This window comes from Vulpes vulpes, chromosome 13 (genome assembly GCF_048418805.1).
Source record: "Vulpes vulpes isolate BD-2025 chromosome 13, VulVul3, whole genome shotgun sequence".
In the NCBI taxonomy this organism is placed as follows: Eukaryota; Metazoa; Chordata; class Mammalia; order Carnivora; family Canidae; genus Vulpes; species Vulpes vulpes.
This window is the reverse complement of record NC_132792.1, coordinates 119,060,038-119,077,327: the sequence shown is the minus strand read 5'-3', so window position 1 is coordinate 119,077,327 and position 17,290 is coordinate 119,060,038. Positions and strand designations below refer to the sequence as shown.

General features: G+C 58.3%; 1 protein-coding gene across 3 annotated transcripts; it reads right to left on the bottom strand.

The window, feature by feature from the left end:
* Nucleotides 1–328: 328 nt before the first annotated feature.
* Nucleotides 329–16,821, bottom strand: BCAN (brevican). 3 transcript variants are annotated; one of them, XM_025997336.2, is made up of 14 exons: nt 16,407–16,821; nt 12,748–12,857; nt 11,796–12,170; nt 11,329–11,503; nt 10,982–11,109; nt 10,203–10,496; nt 8,127–8,360; nt 6,992–7,630; nt 3,607–3,714; nt 2,903–3,061; nt 2,265–2,347; nt 1,810–1,954; nt 1,132–1,343; nt 329–821 (listed from the first exon to the last, which is right to left on the bottom strand). In XM_025997336.2, exons 2-14 carry the CDS (start codon nt 12,836–12,838, stop codon nt 699–701), a joined length of 2,766 nt encoding a protein of 921 aa, XP_025853121.1. In that variant the 5' UTR covers nt 12,839–12,857; nt 16,407–16,821; the 3' UTR covers nt 329–698. The 3 variants fall into 3 exon arrangements, with proteins under 3 accessions (XP_025853121.1, XP_025853122.1, XP_025853123.1); XM_025997337.2 differs by having other exon boundaries at nt 1,153–1,343; XM_025997338.2 differs by lacking the exon at nt 1,132–1,343.
* Between the last annotated feature and the right edge of the window lie 469 nt (nt 16,822–17,290).

The following is a 17,290-nucleotide window of genomic DNA, read 5'->3' as shown; positions in this document are numbered from 1 at the left end:
GAACGGAACCACCAGGGCACCGACCTCCCAGCCTTGCTCTGTGGGCCCTCTGTCCCCAGACTGTCCAGGTCTGCTCAACTGGGCACCCTGGCACTCCAGCTCTTTCCAGACACCCTGACACTGGCCCCCTGTCCCAGTGAGCTCCTCCACCCCATAAATCCCGTCCTGGGCAGCTATGAGGTGCCCACATCATTCTCTCTGCTGACATCTTGGGGACTTCTCTGACCTTCAGAAGCTCATCACTGCATAGGATCTGTTTATCCCAGGAAGCCCAGCCCAAGCCCGTTCTCCTCTCTTCCTCTCCCACAGAATCATCAAACTTGCTTGATTGCAGTTGCTCAAATGCAGCTTTATTTCAGGCTGGTTTTACTGGTTCTCCATCCTGCAGACCCATTTCCTGGGAAATCTGAGTGTAAGGGGGCCAGGAGTTCCCAGAGGAATGGAGTGGACAGGAGGGGACAGGCTGGCTGGCAAGGAGAGGGGCAGTTGAGGCACTTTGGGACTCCCCCCTCCCCTGCCGAAGGGGTTCTGATGCCCAGGGTAGGGGCCAGAGGGTCTAGTCTAGGGTGGAGCTGCCCAGGCACTGCCTGCAGACCCCCCAGGCACTGCCACCTGGACTCCAGCTCCACCCCTCACGTGGTCACTTCCTGTGATGGGAAGAGGGTGGGAGAGAGGGCAGTGCTGGGGGCAGCAGTTGTTCAAGGCCTTGCTCCTTGAGGACCAAGAGAGGGCCTGGAAGGAGGCATCCAAGGTGCCTGCCAGCGTCCCAGTAGCCTCCCCTGTTGTCCTCCTGAGGCCTTCATTGGGTGCAGAGCCCGAGCCTGGGAAAGATGTAGACATTCACCCTCTGTCCTGGGCTCCTCCCTGTGTCTCTTCTCAGAGCCTGCCCTCTGGTGTTACTCCTCCTGACCCCTGATCTCATCCAAACACTAGCCCTGGCTCAGCACGTTGGAGTCCAGGGTGTGGCCAATGCTCTTGGACATCAGCACTGAAAGGGACCCCAGAGTATCCAGCTCACCACCACCTCCTTCCTGTTGCCCCAGAGGGGGGCAGCGATTACTGCAAGGTCACACAGCCAGGGGCTGGCAGAGCTGGGCTAGAGCCCAGGGCTACTGTTGGATAGCTCCCCACCTGCATCTTCCTGGCACTCACAGGCCTGCGGGGCACACAGGAGATCTGGGGTGGCTCCCAGTGACCATTCTCCTGGCAGCGGATTAGTGGCAGGTTGCGCTGCATCAACCCCTCCCGGCACCGGTAGCGAAGCACCGTGTCTACTTCATAGCGCAACCGTGGGCGGCCAAACACTCGAGCCAGGGGCAGCTCTGGTGGAGGCCCACAGGACACTGCAGGGGAGACACAGTCAAGAACTGGGAGCCTAGGGCAGCCAGGGTGGTTCAGTGGTTTAGCACCACCTTCAGCCCAGGGCCTGATCCTGGAGACCAGGCATGAATCCTGAGTCGGGCTCCCTGCATGGAGCCTGCTTCTCCCTCTACCTGTGTCTCTGCCTCTCTCTCTCTCTCTCTGTGTGTGTCTCATGAATAAATAAATAAAATCTTAAAAAAAAAAAAAAAAGAACTGGGAGCCTGGCTCTGTGGGTGACAGTTCCCAGAATCAGGAGGAGGAGGAGGGGGAGGGCCACAGTGTGATGCAAAAAAGAGCAGAGGTTCCTAGTGAGTGCACCTCATTTGTTATCTCCTTGCCAGTGGCCTGGGACACATTTCTGACTCCTCCGTAGCTTTTCCCCCTCCTTTTACACACATGCGGCTTGGGTCCCCTGGCGCTCCCCTCCTCCCCCTTGCCTGGCCTCACCCAGCCCCATCTTGCAGGTGTAGGACAGGTGGTAGTTGCAGGGTACATCACTCCACTGTCCCTGATCGTGCCACACCATGACCACGCAGTTCTCTCCAGACAAGAAGTAGCTGTCAGGTTGCCCAGGGTTCCAGTTCTCATAGAGCTGGGGGGTCGGGTGGAGGGTGTAGTGAGGGGGAGGGATGGACCTGGAGGGCCTAAGAAGGAGGGTGGGAGGAGTGCTAGGAGACAGCCAGCAAGGGGGATGAGGAGTGGGGGCCCAAGGACAGTCACAGGCTTTATGGGGAGGGATAATGAGAAGAGAGAGGAACGCAAGAAAGGGAGGCCTGCCCAGGAGAAGAGGGACAGAGAACCCGCCAGAAAAAGAGGGCAAGTGATGGGTCACTGGGGGCGGAGGGCAGAAGTGCTTGGGAGAAGCGACCTGGCCAGCTCGAGGGGCAGCCGGAGCCTCTCACCAGGGGGACGCCATCTGACCACAAGAAGTCGCCTTCGATTGTCCGGTCGTTAAGTCCGATCCACTGGTACTCGCGGTACCGACCTGGGGAGGAAGCGCCGGCGGACGCGGGTGTGTGCAGTGAGCCCTGCTGCCAGCAGGTGGCGCCGCTCCCCGCTGCCGGCGGCCTACGGCAGGGGGAGGGGGTCGGTCCCGCCAGACCCGGCCCGCGCTTCCCTGCTTCCCTATCCGTCGGTCCGACCTCTGCCCGCGGACGGAAGGAAGAGGTGGGGAGGAGAGATATGCCAGCGGGGCCGGGAAAGGGAAACCGAGGACAGAGTCGGGGAAGTAGATGGCGGTGGCAGAGGCTGCGAGGCGGGGAGGGGCCGCGGGTGGCGTCTGGCTGGTGCAGGTGTCGTTCCTGCCACAGCCCCCAGCCGGTGCTGCCGGAGCCCCACGCCCCTCGCGTGGCGTGCAACGGAAGGAGGGAGACGGAGATGAGAATGAATGAATGAATAAAGCAAACCAAGTAATGAGCTCCCGGGTTAATGAATTAGGGAGTTAATTAATTCACACACTCACTCGTGATTAATGACTGGTTAATGAGTGAGTGGGAGAGAGCAGGTGATGAGGTCCCCTCCAGCCCCAGCCCCAGCCCACTGTTGATGAAGTCCTGTTCCTCCGGCGTGCTGATGCTGGCCAGGTGCGAGCCGTACATCCGGCACTGGGTCTCTGCTTCCTCCCAGCTCCTCCGGGTAGAGAAGTGCTTGTAGCAAGCCCCCTGGAAGGCGTCCCAGCCAGGGCTGCAGAAGCGGAGGCCTGGGGCACAGAGGGGTGGGTCACTGGGGCCGGAGGGGCCACGTCCCTCAGAAGGGACTGGGCTCCTCCTGCTGCCCCAGCAGATGCCAGAGAGCCAGCAGAGGATGGGGGGCGAGGAGGAGCACCTGGGGCCCTGGTGGGAGGAATCCTTAATGGCTTCCTCCTCTGAGTACCAGGGACCAGTGAGGGTGAGGGCTAGAGTCCTCGCCCCGGTCTCCACAATCCTCCATCCTAGGGAGGGGCTGTGCCCTCCTCTCTTGCCAGGAGAGAACTAGCCGGTATGGACTGCCTGCCAGACGCAAGGGGTATGCTGTGCACTCCTTGCACGGGGACCACTTGAGACAGGCTTGTGTGGTTCCACTTAACAGACGAGGAAATCCAGGGTAGGGCTCAGGGTAGGGTTACATGATTTGACTAAAATGGAGATTTGTTAATGACAAGGCCCAAACCAGTGCCCTCCCTCCTCGCTCCAGAGCTAGTACATGGTGGCAGGGTCCAGGCTTCAGGTCTACCCCCACCCCAGCCCTGCTCCTCAACACACTCACCAACATCACACAGGTCCCCCCCATAGCCAGGCAAACACAGGCAGCGGACCCCCTCCTCCTCCTCCAAGCATGTCCCACCATTGTGGCAGGGGCTGGGGACACAGTCACCTGAGGGGGGAGAGAAGTGAGGTGGGGGGAGCAGGGGAGCACAGCTCTGCATCCTGAGCCCCCCAGAGAGGGTTCAGAGAGCCCACAGCCCCAATCTCCTTGTCTTGGGAGCTATCACAGTACCTTGAAAGTCAGCCCAGCCCTAAGTTCTGGGGTTTTCTCCCACATGGACCACCACCCCCATAACCTCTCACTTCAGCTTTGACTCAACCCTGTACTGGCCATTGCCCTGCCCACCAGTGTGGACGCTATGGAATGGGCTGGGGAAAGTGGCCAGGAAGGCCCTCAGGACCCAACCCCACAAAAGGGAAAGATACTGAGCTGTCAATCATGAGACCTGGACTCTTATCTGGTTCCTGGCTCTGCTGAGTGACACTGGGCAGGTCACTTTACCTCTCTGAGCTTGGAGGTCAGTTCCCACCCCCTTGTGTTTGTACCAGGTTTCTGTACAGTTCTGTATAGTTTAGGTGGCCCGAGTGCTACCTGAGAAGAGGACCATCACCACAGCAACACAGGTGTGGCCTGACCTTTACTGCTCTGGGACCTAATTGGGGGGGGGGCTAGCTATTCCTCCTGCCCTCTACCAGATAGAGTCAACCTCAGAAGCTGATAGTGAGCAATCAATGTATTTGCCTAACTCCATACCCTAATCATCAAACCCCACCCCCAGGAATGAAGCTGGAGGCTCCCACTGCCCTGCTGGCTCCATGCACTCTCAACATCACGCAGCCTCCTGCCTCCCCTTATCTCCCAGACTCTCTCTCCTCCCCAGACTCCCCTCCACTTTGGGCTTTCTGCACATTCCCCAGCCTAGAATCCCCTCCAATCCATCTCTTTTCCTTTTTCTGGCCCTCTCTCCCTGGAAAGTCTTCTTAGACTAACACACTACACTGAAGGCCTGCCATCTGTCCTCTGGCTGGGTCACCTGCCTTCTCCTCTGGACTTGCTCCCTCTGGATCCCAGGATCCCATGCTCCTAGGTGGCTGCCCTTAGACCAGGCCTGGGTGCTGGATAGGCAGCTTTCACTCCTTCTGGTCCAGGAAGAGGAGGATGGCCCCACAGACTGACAGTGCAGGGCCAGGCTCTCAGCTTGGGAGGGGAAACATTCCTGAGCAGGGCTCTTCACACCCTGCCATACCCTGGCAACCAAAGGCAAGGCCCACTGTGCTTCCCTCTGCCTGGTGGGGATGAGAGCAGAGGTAGGGGGAGGAGAAGCTGGAGGTGATTCCAAGATTTTTGCTGGGATGACCTAGCTGTTTTGGGTGAAATGAATCAGCTGTTCCAGCACACACACACCCATCATCTCCCCTCCTGCCAACAGTTTCTTCCAAGCTGGTAGCACTAGCTCCCTGGGCAAAGGGGGAGGGGAGGTGTTTTATGTAACCCACTAAGCACCAGGACCCACAGAGGGTAGGAAGAGGGTAGGAAGCCCATTCCATTCCTCACACTTCCCTGGGGGGCAGAGACTTCCAAACTTGGTCCTGCACCCAGGCCACTAGGTCCCTCCTTGGGCTGTGGGTGGCAGCACCTGAGCCAGGACAACAGACTGGAAGTGAAGGCACTCCTCCTGAGACTTTCTGCTCTTCCTTCTTCCCCCTCTGGAGGCCAATGACTTCTACAACCAGAAAGTTCTTCCCTCCTGGTGCAGTAGCAGACCAGAGGACGTCCCTCAGCCTCCAGGTGGGGTAACTAAGGTACCGCAGAGACTTCCCTTGATGCTTCTCTTCCCACCAAACCCCCTCCCAACCCACAGGGCACTGAACTCCAAGGCCAGTGGGGCAGAGAGCCAATGGTTGGAATGGGCAAGCCTGTTGTGGTTCATGGGCCCCTACCCCACCCTGGACCATCTAGCAAGGGTGGTCCTGGGGCTGACAGGACCCCAGCCTTCTCCAGGGCTCTCCACGGGGAAGCTCAACCTTCCCTGAGTAGGCAGGGCTTCTCTGAGACCCCAGAACCTAACTCTCCACTGCTCCCCCTCTATATTTCCTCTCCATCCTCGCCTCCCGCTTTGTGTATTCTGTAGCATTAGGGACTTTGAGATCCTTTAGGTTCAGAGAGGGTGAGACCATTCTTCCTAGGGGTGAGATGGTTGTTAGTGCAGGAGTCAGTGGAGGAGGGGATGGCTTTGGGCAGCGGGATGAAACTTAGATCCCATCCCCCTGCTGAGTTGTGGTGGGGGAGGCTGGGGCACCTGGATGCCAGGCATGGGCTTCTATGCTCAGATAGACTTTCTCCGTCACTAGTCTGTATATGGCTCTAGATGGGAGCCACTGAGATGGATCAGAAATGAATACAAATGTGCACTCTCTCTCTCTGGCTGAGGTTTCTCCCCATCGGGGTGCGGGACTACAACTCCCAGCAGTCCCTGGGCTGATGGACAATGACTTCTCTGACGGTCAGATTTGGGCTCTTGGCAGTGAGGAGGAAGACAGAGGACAGCCTGAGAGGGGAGGCTGAGGACCAGTGAGCGCTGTTAGATGGAGGACAGGAAAGGGCACTGGCTGAGGATGAAGAGGAGGCAGAGAGGCTTGGAGAGATGGGAGAGAGGAGAGGAGAGGCAGGGCCAAAGGGAAGCATCAGAGAGCTGCCCACGACACAAATCCAAGGAATGAAAAGGGCAGGCAGCTGAGGGTGGAGACAGAGGGGGCCAGAGTTTTGGTTATAAAGTGGTTTAATAGAGATTTATTTCCAAGGCTTGTTTTCCATGAAACAGTCGAAAAAATACTTCACAGAAGTAGTCGCTTAAGGCTCTGTGGGGATAAGGGCTCTCCTGGACCCCAGAGGCTAAGGGGCAGGGACAGAATCCTAGGCTTCCCTGATATCAGTGGGAGGGCTGAGGGGGATGGCACACAGGAGGGGGAGGGGGCAGGTGGAGGGGAAGGGGCAGCAAGAGCGGAGGCCTGGGCCTTGGAGAATACAATAGGAACCCAGGACACCTAAGGTACATGAGGATGGGGGGTGGCCTGTGGGGCCGCTGAGTCACGGGTGGAGAGCCAAGAGCAGGAAAAGGTCCCAGGTGGTTAGTGGTGGGGCTGGAGTCAACGGTGGGGCCATGGAGTTGGGGGTCATGAAGTGAGAAATCAGAGAGCTGGGATGGAAGTCACAAGTGCAGCATCCAAGACTGGACACCCAGGTAAAGGTGTGTAGGAGAATGAAGGCAAAGGACAGGAGAGGCTGGGGCAATGAGGGTAAAGGACCAGAGATCATGTGACCCAGAGCTTCAGGGGGAGAAAGGGAAGGAGGAGAAAGAGGAAAGTCGAGCCTTGGGCAAAGTTACCTGATGAGGGGGCCACGGCCACTCCACCTTGGCTGGCGCTGTCAGTGGGCAGCACTGGCTGAACCCGCACTGAGGTCCCTGCTGGGACAGTTCTTCCAGAATTCTCTTCAGAGGGGGCCTCCGATTCCCTGGCACTCTCAGGGGCCCGTGTGGCTGGAAGCAGGGCGGGGCTATCCTCAGAGCTCCCTGTCTCCTCACTCTCTCCTCGAGGGACCCCAGTCAGCTCAGGACCACCAGCCTCCACCCCCACCTCTCTCTCCCCAGCCGTAGCTGAAGGTGGTGGGGATGCCAGCTGCCCATTCCTGGGAGTGGATAGAGTCTCAGTGGGTGGCCCAAGGACCCTTGGAGGCCTGGGAGCCTCTGGCTCTCCGTCGGAAGGTGGTGATGGCCTAGGCTGTAGGACTGCACTCGCTGGTGGTGGAGAGGCAGGGAAGAGTAATTCCTCTAGGGCTGGCTCAGTGGGCAGAGGGGTCTGTGGGTCTGGGCTGCTGGGCTCACTGGACCAGGCCCATAGGGCCTCATCTTCCACCTCCTCCTCCTCTTTCTCTTCTTCATCCGTATATTTCTCTTCTTCCTCCAAAGCCTTGTCTTCCTCTTCGGAGGACCCCAGGGGAGGCACAATGGATTGCGTTTCGAATTCTAGACAAAGCACAGATGGTTCAGCACCAGGGACAGCACCAGCCCCCAACCGGGAAGACTGAAGAGGAGGGAGGAAGGGGCTGTGGAGGGTGAGGTGGGGGAGCCTGCCCCTGGGACAGGCTGTCTGCTCCCCACAGGAAGACCTCCAACTTGAACAGCAATATTGAGGCTACCTGGTGAAAGCTCTGTGAGCTGTCATTAGCCCAGGAAAAAAACCCAGTTGTTGTATCTCACTCACTCTTGTAGGCTTAAAATTCTAAAGTCTATTTTGGGTAGGTAAGGGGGAGGAGGACACAAAGGAGGGAGCACCCTCCTTCCAAGACCCAGAGAGTTGGGAGTGGAATGTGCTGCAAAGGCAAGGGTTGGGAAAGTCCTGGAGAGATGCCCTGCATCACCAAGATGCTGAGAAGGGACAGGACGAGTCATGCCAGCCGTAAGCCCAGCATCACCCTGGACACCTTCACCCCCAACTCCTCTTGACAGGGGCTCCAGTTACCGAGGAGGGTCTTGGGGGCCTCTGCGGGGTCTTCTGGAGTGGAGCTTCTACCACCTCCGTCCTCCACGATGGGGATGGAGTAGATGGCTCCCCGGGACTCGCTCTCCACAGCTTCCTGAGGCAGCCGCAGCTCCTCCAGGGTCTCTGTCACTGTGACAATGGCCTCCAGCCCATCAGAGGCTGGGTCAGACGCTGGGTCAGAGGCCTCAGGCATGGCGGAGGGCTGGGCAGAGTCTGTGTCAGGAGGGAAGTGTCAATGGGAGGTTAGGCAGGTGGCGCTGCCCTCCAGCCTCAGCCATGGGAGAGACCCACAGTCTCTGGACTAGACTCAAAGACCATGAGACTCTCTCAATTCTCACTCATCTTCCCTGTGAAGGACTCACAGGACCCAGGGAGCACTGTGGGAGTTCATCATGTGTCCCTCAAGCATTAATCACAGGCCCACTATGTGTCATGCCAAGCATTCTTCTGGGCACTGAGGACACCGTGGAGGAAAAACAGCAAGCCTCCTGTCCTAAGGGAGTTTAGAGCCTAACTATAGGTAATAAACCAGTAAACATATATTATGTTACTATATAAAGAACAATTGGGCAGAGTAAGGAGATAGAATGGTGGGAAGTACTACTTTAGATGGAGTGGTCAGGAAAGGCTCCGGAGAGAGACAGTCCCTTGAGTAAGGGGATAGAGACAAGAAGGATGGACAGGTGGCCCATTACCCAGGAGGGCTAGAGGGTGGAGCGCAGGAAGGACATTCGGCAGCCACCAGCTGAGGGTGTCAGCACTGGGGCCGGAGAGCAAAGGAAGGGGCTGCTCCATCCTTCCAGGAGCTGCTCCCTCCAAACAACTGGAGCTTTAGGATGGATTACCTTGTCTTTGAAGAGGAGAACCAAGATCAGAAAGCCAATGAAGTGACAGTGAAATTGGGCTAAGAAAAGCCCTGAGGGCTGTCTGTGCTCAGCCAGACATGACAGCACAGAACGTCCTGCCCCCTCACCTGCTCTGGTGAGCCTCGCTCCTGCCAGACTAGCAAACTTGTGCCCTTGCCTGCCTGTCCCTGTTCCCAACCAGTCATCCTTCCTCCCCCTCCATTCAGCTCCTCCTTCCATGTCTCCCTGGAACAGTGCTCAGCACAAAATCATAAGCAATGCATAAGACATATTCACTACAATTATGATCGTCATCATCAACCCTCTTGCACTGGCTTTTCCAGATGGATCTTCCTTCCTAGGGGCTTCACTTCCCCACCACTCCCTCGCCCTGGGCTAAGGATGTTTGGAGATCTGCCCCAATAGAAGTAATGCTTTTCTCTCAGTCTCTTTTCAAGCTTATTGTTTTTTGGACTGGGGGCTCCCATGGCAAAAGCAGTGTCTTTCCCCTTCAGACCAGGAGCTCCCCAAAGGTCGAGGCTGTGTAGTCTCCTTTCATTTCTGCCTCAACCCTTGTACCAGTACTGCAGACTCACGATTGAGGTGAGGACCCAGACACCCCCTGACACTGCCTCCCTGACTGTCAGTCCCCCTAGGTCTGGGCCCTGTGTCTCTGGGGGTCCCAGGCACTGCATTCCTATAAGCCCCCAATAGAAGATGTGGTCAGATAAACCATCTCTACACCCAGTGTCCTTGAGGACCTGCTCCCTGGGGGGGGGGGGGCGGGGAATTGTGTCTGTCCATCAATACTTGGTGGTTAAAAATCTGACACCCTCAAGCTGAAGGTTCTGAACACCACCCCCCCCAGGGCTCTTGAAGGCATTATGTTAACTGGAGCAGATCATTCATTGCATTCTGAGAATGTCTATCATCCCTGCTCTACTCATGAGCAGACCAGCAATGGAAACCTCTCCGATCACCCAATATGGAGTGACATGGGAGAGGCGAGTCATGGATTGGAGAGAAGGTAGGGGAGGGGATGCAGAGATGCAGGTGCTCCCTGAGGCTACACAGCACAAGACAGAGGGCAGAACCAGAGTAAGAACCCTAGGTGCCAAGCTGAGCTGGGGGGAGGGGGGAAACTTCAGAGCTCAAGTCTGTCTCTGACTAAAGGAGGGTGGTCTCGGCCTCTGCAGGAAGGCCGGCTCACCTCGGAAGCAGTACACGTTGAAGCGGCTGTGCTTGTTGGGAAAGCCGGTCTGGTTGGGGAAGAGGAAGAGCGTCTTGACACCAGGCAGGCCCCCACCGCAGCGCTGGCTGGGTGTGACAATGGGATAGCGCACACTGCCATCGGCCAGCCAGCCCGGGCTGCAGCGGTCCAGGCCCCCGTCCCAGGCTGCATAGAGCTGGCCCGTGGTGGCAATCTCTGCACCCCGTTCCCGGCAGTAAGCCCGTGCCTCCTCCAACGTCAGCTTGTCTGGGGGGGCACCCAGGAACAGCTCTCCTGGTAGAGAGGAAGAGGAGGCCGGGTGACCAGGAAGTCAGGAGCCCCATCCACCCTGGGCTCCCGTAGAGACCCTAGGCTGGCTTCTCTGGGCCTTGGTCTCTGCATCTGTGACATGGAGTCAACTACCCTATTTCAGGGTCAAAGCTCAGGTAAAACCTCAGGATAGATGTTATTACTCAGAGGGGCCTGGCTCAACTTTCTCAGACTGCAAAGAAGCACAGTACAGCCCAGAGATGCTACGAAGTAGAGAGATGCACAGCAGGTGGCAGCAGAGTCAAACTCAAAGTCGGTCTCCCACCACTTGTCGGAGGCTTTGGCCATGAACCTGCTTCCATGACAGTATCTGGAAGGTGGGACACGGGTTGTTCCTTTGGATGCCCCCTTGGATGCCTGCTTGAACACATGAGGTCCAGCAGAGGCCCCAGGAGGACCTCTGGAAAGCACCGGAGAAGGGGCTCTGAGAACCCCTCACCCCCAATCACCATTTAGGTCTTCAGCATAGCAGTAGACATCATAGAGGTCATCTGGGTCCACCACTCCATAGTTCCGGACCCCAGGGAAACCATCCATGTCTCCGTAACAGGCCTCTCGTGGTGTCTGGATGGGATACCTGGGAGCGAGTACAGATGCCTCCATCAGGGAGCTATCCAGGGATGCCCCTCCTGAACCACACTGCCTTTCCATGCAGCCAATTGTTTTCTTCTGCAGAGACACCCCCAGGGGCAGGGGGTCCTGGATGGCTGACCTGGCAGAACCAGGGCCCACTGCCACTTCCAGACACAACTAGAAGCTCCTGGTCCACAGGATCCCCCGTCCCAACCCTGCTCACCTCACGGTCTGGTCAGATAGCCAGCCAGCATCACACTGTTCATAGCCCCCGAGGTAGGCGGCATAGAGCTGCTCCGGGGTGGCAATGCGGGCTCCAATGCGGGCACAGGCCTCCTGGGCCCCAGCGAAAGAGAAAGCATAGCGGGCAGAGCCTTCCCGGTAGAGAAAGACGACCCCTGAGGGGCAGAGAGGAGCCCTGAGGCATGATCACCCCACCCTGACCTCCTCTCACCCTCCTTGGCACTCCCCTGTACACGAGGGTAAAGTTCACATTGTGCTCTCTCTACCGCTGAGGGCCCTGCCCCAGGCTGTGCACAGGAGTCTGTCCACCCCAAGAGAGAAAGGAGGTAACATAGGTCTGTCTACCCACTCCTTTTCTAGCTCACTGGGTGCCTTCCAGAGCATTTGCTCCCCCCTCACACTGTGGGCTCCCACCCTGGGGGAACCTGCCTGGGTCCTGCCCCTCACCTTTGACCTTGACCTCCACGGCATCGCTGCTGTCATCTATGCCGTGCTGGACCTCGCAGCGGTAGATGCCGGAGTCGTTGGGCCGAAGCTCACTCAGCACCAGGGACACGTCGGTGAGTGATGCCGGGTAGGCAGGCAGTGCCACACGGAAACGGTAGGCCTCGCTCACCTTGACGCGCAGCCCCCGAGCCACCAGTACTTCGGCCTCACGGCCCCCGGACAGGAAGGTCCACTTGACCCGCGGGGAGCCCAGCACAGCCCGGTGGCCCGGCAGCGGCCGTAGGTAGTGAACGTGGCAAGGGATGGTGAGGGCGCCGCCCAGCACGCCCTGCAGTGGTGCGTCACCCGCGATGCGCACGTGGAAGGCCCGGTCCTCTGTGGGTGGGTGGGCAGGCCAGTGGCTAGAACTTGGCACCTGGTCCACAGGGTCCCACCCGGTCTCCAAGCTCGCCCCAGGATCCCAGCCACCACTGCCCCCAGGGCCCCACATGCCTGCCTCTAGGACCCCAGGCCCATCCCACTCCCTCTCCAGATCTGTCCCCAAATATGGGAGCCATCCCACATGGAGTGCCAGCCCTGTGGACAGTGGCCTGGTAGGTACCATCCCAGGACCCCCTGGAGCCCACTCCAGATCTAAGCTGGCCCCAGCCCTGGCCTTAAAGTTTCCCCTCAGTTTCCCTCAGACTCACCTTCGGGATTTCTCCCCACTCTACCCCTGTTCTGTCTTCCAGCCCCCTTCATTGGTCCCATGCCCTAGGGGTTGGCAGTCCTACCACCAATTTTGCCTGCCCTACCCAGAGTCAGCAGCTTATCCCTTATTTCCAAGCATCCCAGACCAGATCATTCCCCACAGTGCCCTCTATCCTATCTCTCCCTGGGTCCTCCAAGGCCACCCTCTTCCACAGAGGAGATGCAGGAGACAGAGACAGTGATGCGGAGTGTGGTTGCTTACCTGAGCTGTCCCTTTCCAGGGCATCAGCTAAGCCCACAGGGCCCCGGGCCAGGGCCAGGGCTGCCAGCAGGGGCAGGAACAGGGGGGCCATGCTCGGGCTGGTGGAGGGACTTGAGGAGGAAAGCTGGGGTTAGACTTTAGGATGGACTTCCCCCGGCTCCTGACCACATCCATGTGGACTCACACATATGGTGGCCCAAGAAGCCCACTGTCCCAACCTCACCGTTAACTCCCTTGTTTTTGATTCTGTCTCCCCACCAGAGGACTCTTCCTTGGAACCAAGACCTGGGTTCTAGTCAACTTCCTGTGTGACTTAAGGCTAATTCATTAACCTCTGTAGGCCTTTGTTTCCTGACTTGTAGGACAGCACCTGGGTGGTGATGAGGCTCCGGGTTCTAGAATGCCTTTTATCCTATAAGCACTGCACAGATGCACAGAACCAGGCACACCGTAGGAGCTCAATAAATGCTTATAGCATGAGTGGTGGGTGCTATCATACTTCATTCCCTCTGGTCTTCACAGTGCCAGACTCCTTCCTTGAACCCAGAGCCCCAGAACCCTGCCAACTTTTCCTTTCCGCCCCTTCCTCCCTGAGTACCATACCCACCCAGCCTCTTCCAGGAGGGCCTCCTAGACTGAACCTGGGTGATGGACACCTTCTCTCTAGCTATACCCCTCCTTGACCCCCCCCACCCCACCAGTACTTACAAGGAAACTCTTCTCTTTACCCTTAGCATCCTCCACTCCCCCCCCCCCCTTTGGCTGCCTTCTCACTTCTTCTTCCCAGCCTTCCTTTCTGCCTGGCACGGGCTTTCCCACCGGATCTCCTGGCTCAGAAACCAGCTGGGACAAAGCCTCTGTCTCTGCCAGTCTGGCCTCCATCCAGCCTCTCCCTTCCCCCACCACAGCCCTAGGCTGGGGGGTGGTCTAAGGGAGGGGGAGACTAAATGGGAGGGGTCATCTCCCTCTTGCCCTTGGCTCTCAAACACCCTGAGAACCCAGAATAGTCCTCTGAAGATCTCAAAGCACTTACACTTTCATAATGGAGGGATGGGGGTGTTGGGGGGTGACACTGAGAAAAGGGACCCAGAGAAGGATAGGGCTGACCCTGGTTCCCAGCAAAGCCAAGTCAGGTAACAGGCCAATGTGCCTGCGGGAGGGAAGGCTTCAGAGCTAGTGTCCAACAACATCTGTAAGGGCTAGTAGAAAAGCACAGAGACCCAGGTCTGCCATGGCATAGGCCAATGATGCAGCAGGAGGGATGCAGGTTAGACTAGAGGCAGGACTTCCTAGAGGCTCATTCCCACTCCAGGCCCATGGTTCAACCTCCATCTTCTTTGCCCTCTTAGGCTCTTCCTTCATGCATGTGTTCCACTTTCTGAGCCTGAACTGCTGGGAAACCTCTCTTCTCCCAAATCCTCCCAGGGATCTGAGATCCTCCTTGGAATGCCTCCCCACCTACAACACCTCCATCCCTCCCGCTATGGCTGGGCTTCATTTCCTCAGGGTCCTCCTCAGACTTGGAGAACGAGTGACAGGAGCCAGATGTCCAGGGTGTCTTTTGTTGGGGCCAGATCAGAGGGTGCTGAGACCAGCTCTGGGTATAGGGGCACTTGGGAGGACTGCCTTCTGGGGTAGAAGGAGGGACCATTTGGTTTAAGAAGCCGGTGCCAGCTGGGTACTGGGCAGACTGTTTGCCTTGCATCTGAGCTGTGCCAGGTCCTGGGCCAGGCCCCTTTCTGGCGCCCTCCCTCCCCTCTCTTCAGGCTGGAGCTGGAGCTGCTCATAGACCTGGGTCCCAGCTCTCTGACAGACGGCCCAGAAACCCATATATTTGGAGCCACTCTGGGACCAGCACCCTGGCCTGCCCTTTTACCTCTGTTTTGAAGGTGAGGGAATAAAGGGAGAAAGTCTGAGGCTGATGAAGGCCTGATACCCTGAAATATGGGAGCCATCCCACTTCCAGGAATGGGAGTCACTAACCAGAGGGGCCAAGAGGGCACCTGGATTACATGGTTCTCATGATCAGAGACATTTGCATTGTCCCCACCCCATTGCTTGGGCCTCAGCCCCATCCTGGTACAGCCAAGTGTCCTGAGAACACTACTGCATCCTCTCCTCTGCCACCAGTGTCAGACCTGGGGTGGGGAAGGGGAAAACAGCTTGGCCTTCACCCCTCTGCTGTCCTCCAGAGCAGGATACCCTCTCCGTCCCTAACCTGGAGAGTTTTGGCATCGACAGGCTTCCTGTCCCTTCCCTGATCCACACCATCCCTCTCTCCAGCTCATCCTTTCCTGCTCCAGCTCCAGGATTTCTGCCCTTGCCTTGAGCTTCCCAAGCTGTTCAGGAAACTTCTCTCTTGATATGTTATTCCTGTCTGATCACGGAGCCCATCTTCCTCACAGGCTTTGTAGACCCAATCCACAGAGGATTAAGATCAGGACCAGGGTGTGTGTGTGTGTGTGTGTGTGTGTGTGTGTGTGTGTCCATGCATATGCGTACACACATCCAATACCTACCATCTCCATGCTAAATGACCCCCCCTTCCCTGCTGGCTGTGCAGGGTCCTCCCTGTAGGAACCAGGCTCCTGTAGCTAGCAGGGTCAGCAGGAGGGAAGCTCTTATGGTCCCCTTAGTGGCCGTGCAAGCAGCACCCTGACCTTACACGACAGCAGCCAGGCGTTAGCAGAGCTTGTGGGACCAGCTAAAGACATTGCATAAATAGTCCTATTTATTGGACGCACAACTAGTAATACTATTAGCGACATCACAACTGAGCTACTGTAGCTCCTCTTAGTTCAGAATCTGAAAGGTGGATGATGCCAAGTTAGCCATGAAAACACAGGTGCTGGTAATGCTGTGGGGCCAGGGTGAGTGGGGGTGGGTGGTCCATGGGTAACAGTGTCCCTTGATCTTACTGCTCTTATCCGGAATAGAAGTCATGCAGATATTAACGGTGCTAACAAAACTGATGGCAAATCTCTTGGTCCTGTTGGAAGCATGTGGGCAGAGCTATTCCCATAGGAGGGTGAGGGGAAAGGACCTGGGGGTGGGGGGTCTCCAGCCCCCTGGCAGTGCTAGAGAGGAAAGCAGGAGAGTAACTGGAGCTCTGGTGACTGACCATCCACCTGAGTTATCCAGGCTTCGCATGGATAACCTTAACTTTGAGAAAAATATGGTCTATGCATCACACTGAAGAGAAACCTGAGGTTCAGGGAGGTCAACTAACTTGCCCAAGGTCACACAGCAAGTAAGTGGCAGAGTTGGGACTCCAGCACCAGTCCGCGCCCCGACCACCCGCTCCGCTGTCGGCTGTCCCGGGGCTCCGCGGAGGGGCCTCCAATGAGGGGCTGCTTCCTGCTCCTCCCGCCGCCCGCCTGCCCCGCACAAGGTCGGAAGCCTGAGCCGGGGGCTGGCGCCCCAGGGCGCAGCAAGGAGGCCGCAGGGACGGGGGGCGTTCCTATCATCTGTGGACTCGGGGGCGCGGGAGGGGCCGCACGCAGCGGAGGGGCGCCTGGGGGCTGTCAGGGTCAGCAGGTGGCCTGCGCCCGAGCCCCGGGAGGCCAGAGCTGCGGGGCCCGGACCACGGGCGGCTGGCGGCGCCCCCGGCTCCCTGCCTCTCGGGTCCCGGTGGTCCGGCTGCGCTCGTGCTCACCTACCTGCAGGCGGCCGGGGCTGCGAGGGTGCTGCACCGCCAAGTTTGCAGCCTCCTCCGGGCTCTCCTCCGGGCTCTCCTCCGGGCTCTCCTCCGGGCTCTCCTCCGGGTCCACGCTCCGTCCTGCGGCTGCGGCCGACTGCGGCGAGGACTGCGCGGGCGCAGGGAGGGCCGGGCCCGCAGGACGTTCGGAAGAGGGCGCCGGGCCGCCGGGCGTCGCACAAAACCCCCTTTCTCCACTCCTCCGCTCGTCCCCGCCCCGCCCCTCCCCGGGGCCGCCCCCGCCCCCTGTCCAGGGACGCGGGGGGCTCGGGAAGGTCACGCTACCGCTGCCTCCTCTGCGTCGGTTCCTAGAGGCAGCAGAGAGAGCAAGGACGTGCGAAGTAGGACATGGTTCTGGAGAGAAGCCGGGGACTTGGAGTAGGGGGAGGGCTGGAGGGGCGGGAGCGAGCGCTCGCGGAGCTGGAGGATGCTGCTGCAACTGGACGGATGGAAGTTAGACAGCCAGAGGGACTTCCCGTGGGGCCAGGGGCGAGGAGGAGGGCCTGGGAATTGGACAATAGGGACAGGATGCCAGAAGCATGAGAGTGGGGGAGGGAAGCTCTTTTTTGGAGGCAGAATGAGGGGCAAAGGACCACAACCACGTCCCTGTTGGAAGCCCTGATTGGGTTTTGTCTCTGATGGTGCTCCTGCTCCCTGCACAGAGGAGGAGCTGACTTTGCAGCTGGACAGATGGAGGTTAGACAGCAGATTCAGGGGTTAAGAAAAGCAAGTCAGGGACTCTCTGGATGCCGTGTGGGGGAGGAGCGGCACTGTGAATGGACACACTGGTCACAAAAACCAATGTGCAAAACACAGGCGTTGCTGGGAGCTCAGAGGGCCCACTGG

Coding starts and splice junctions, on each gene's coding strand:
- BCAN (XM_025997336.2), bottom strand. CDS start 12,838: ATGGCCCCCCTGTTCCTGCCCCTGCTGGCAGCCCTGGCCCTGGCCCGG. Junction 11,110..11,328: donor CTATCTGACCAGACCGTGAG/GTGAGCAGGGTT, acceptor ACTCGCTCCCAG/GTATCCCATCCAGACACCAC. Junction 2,348..2,902: donor GGAACAGGACTTCATCAACA/GTGGGCTGGGGC, acceptor CTTCCTCCCCAG/GTCGGTACCGCGAGTACCAG.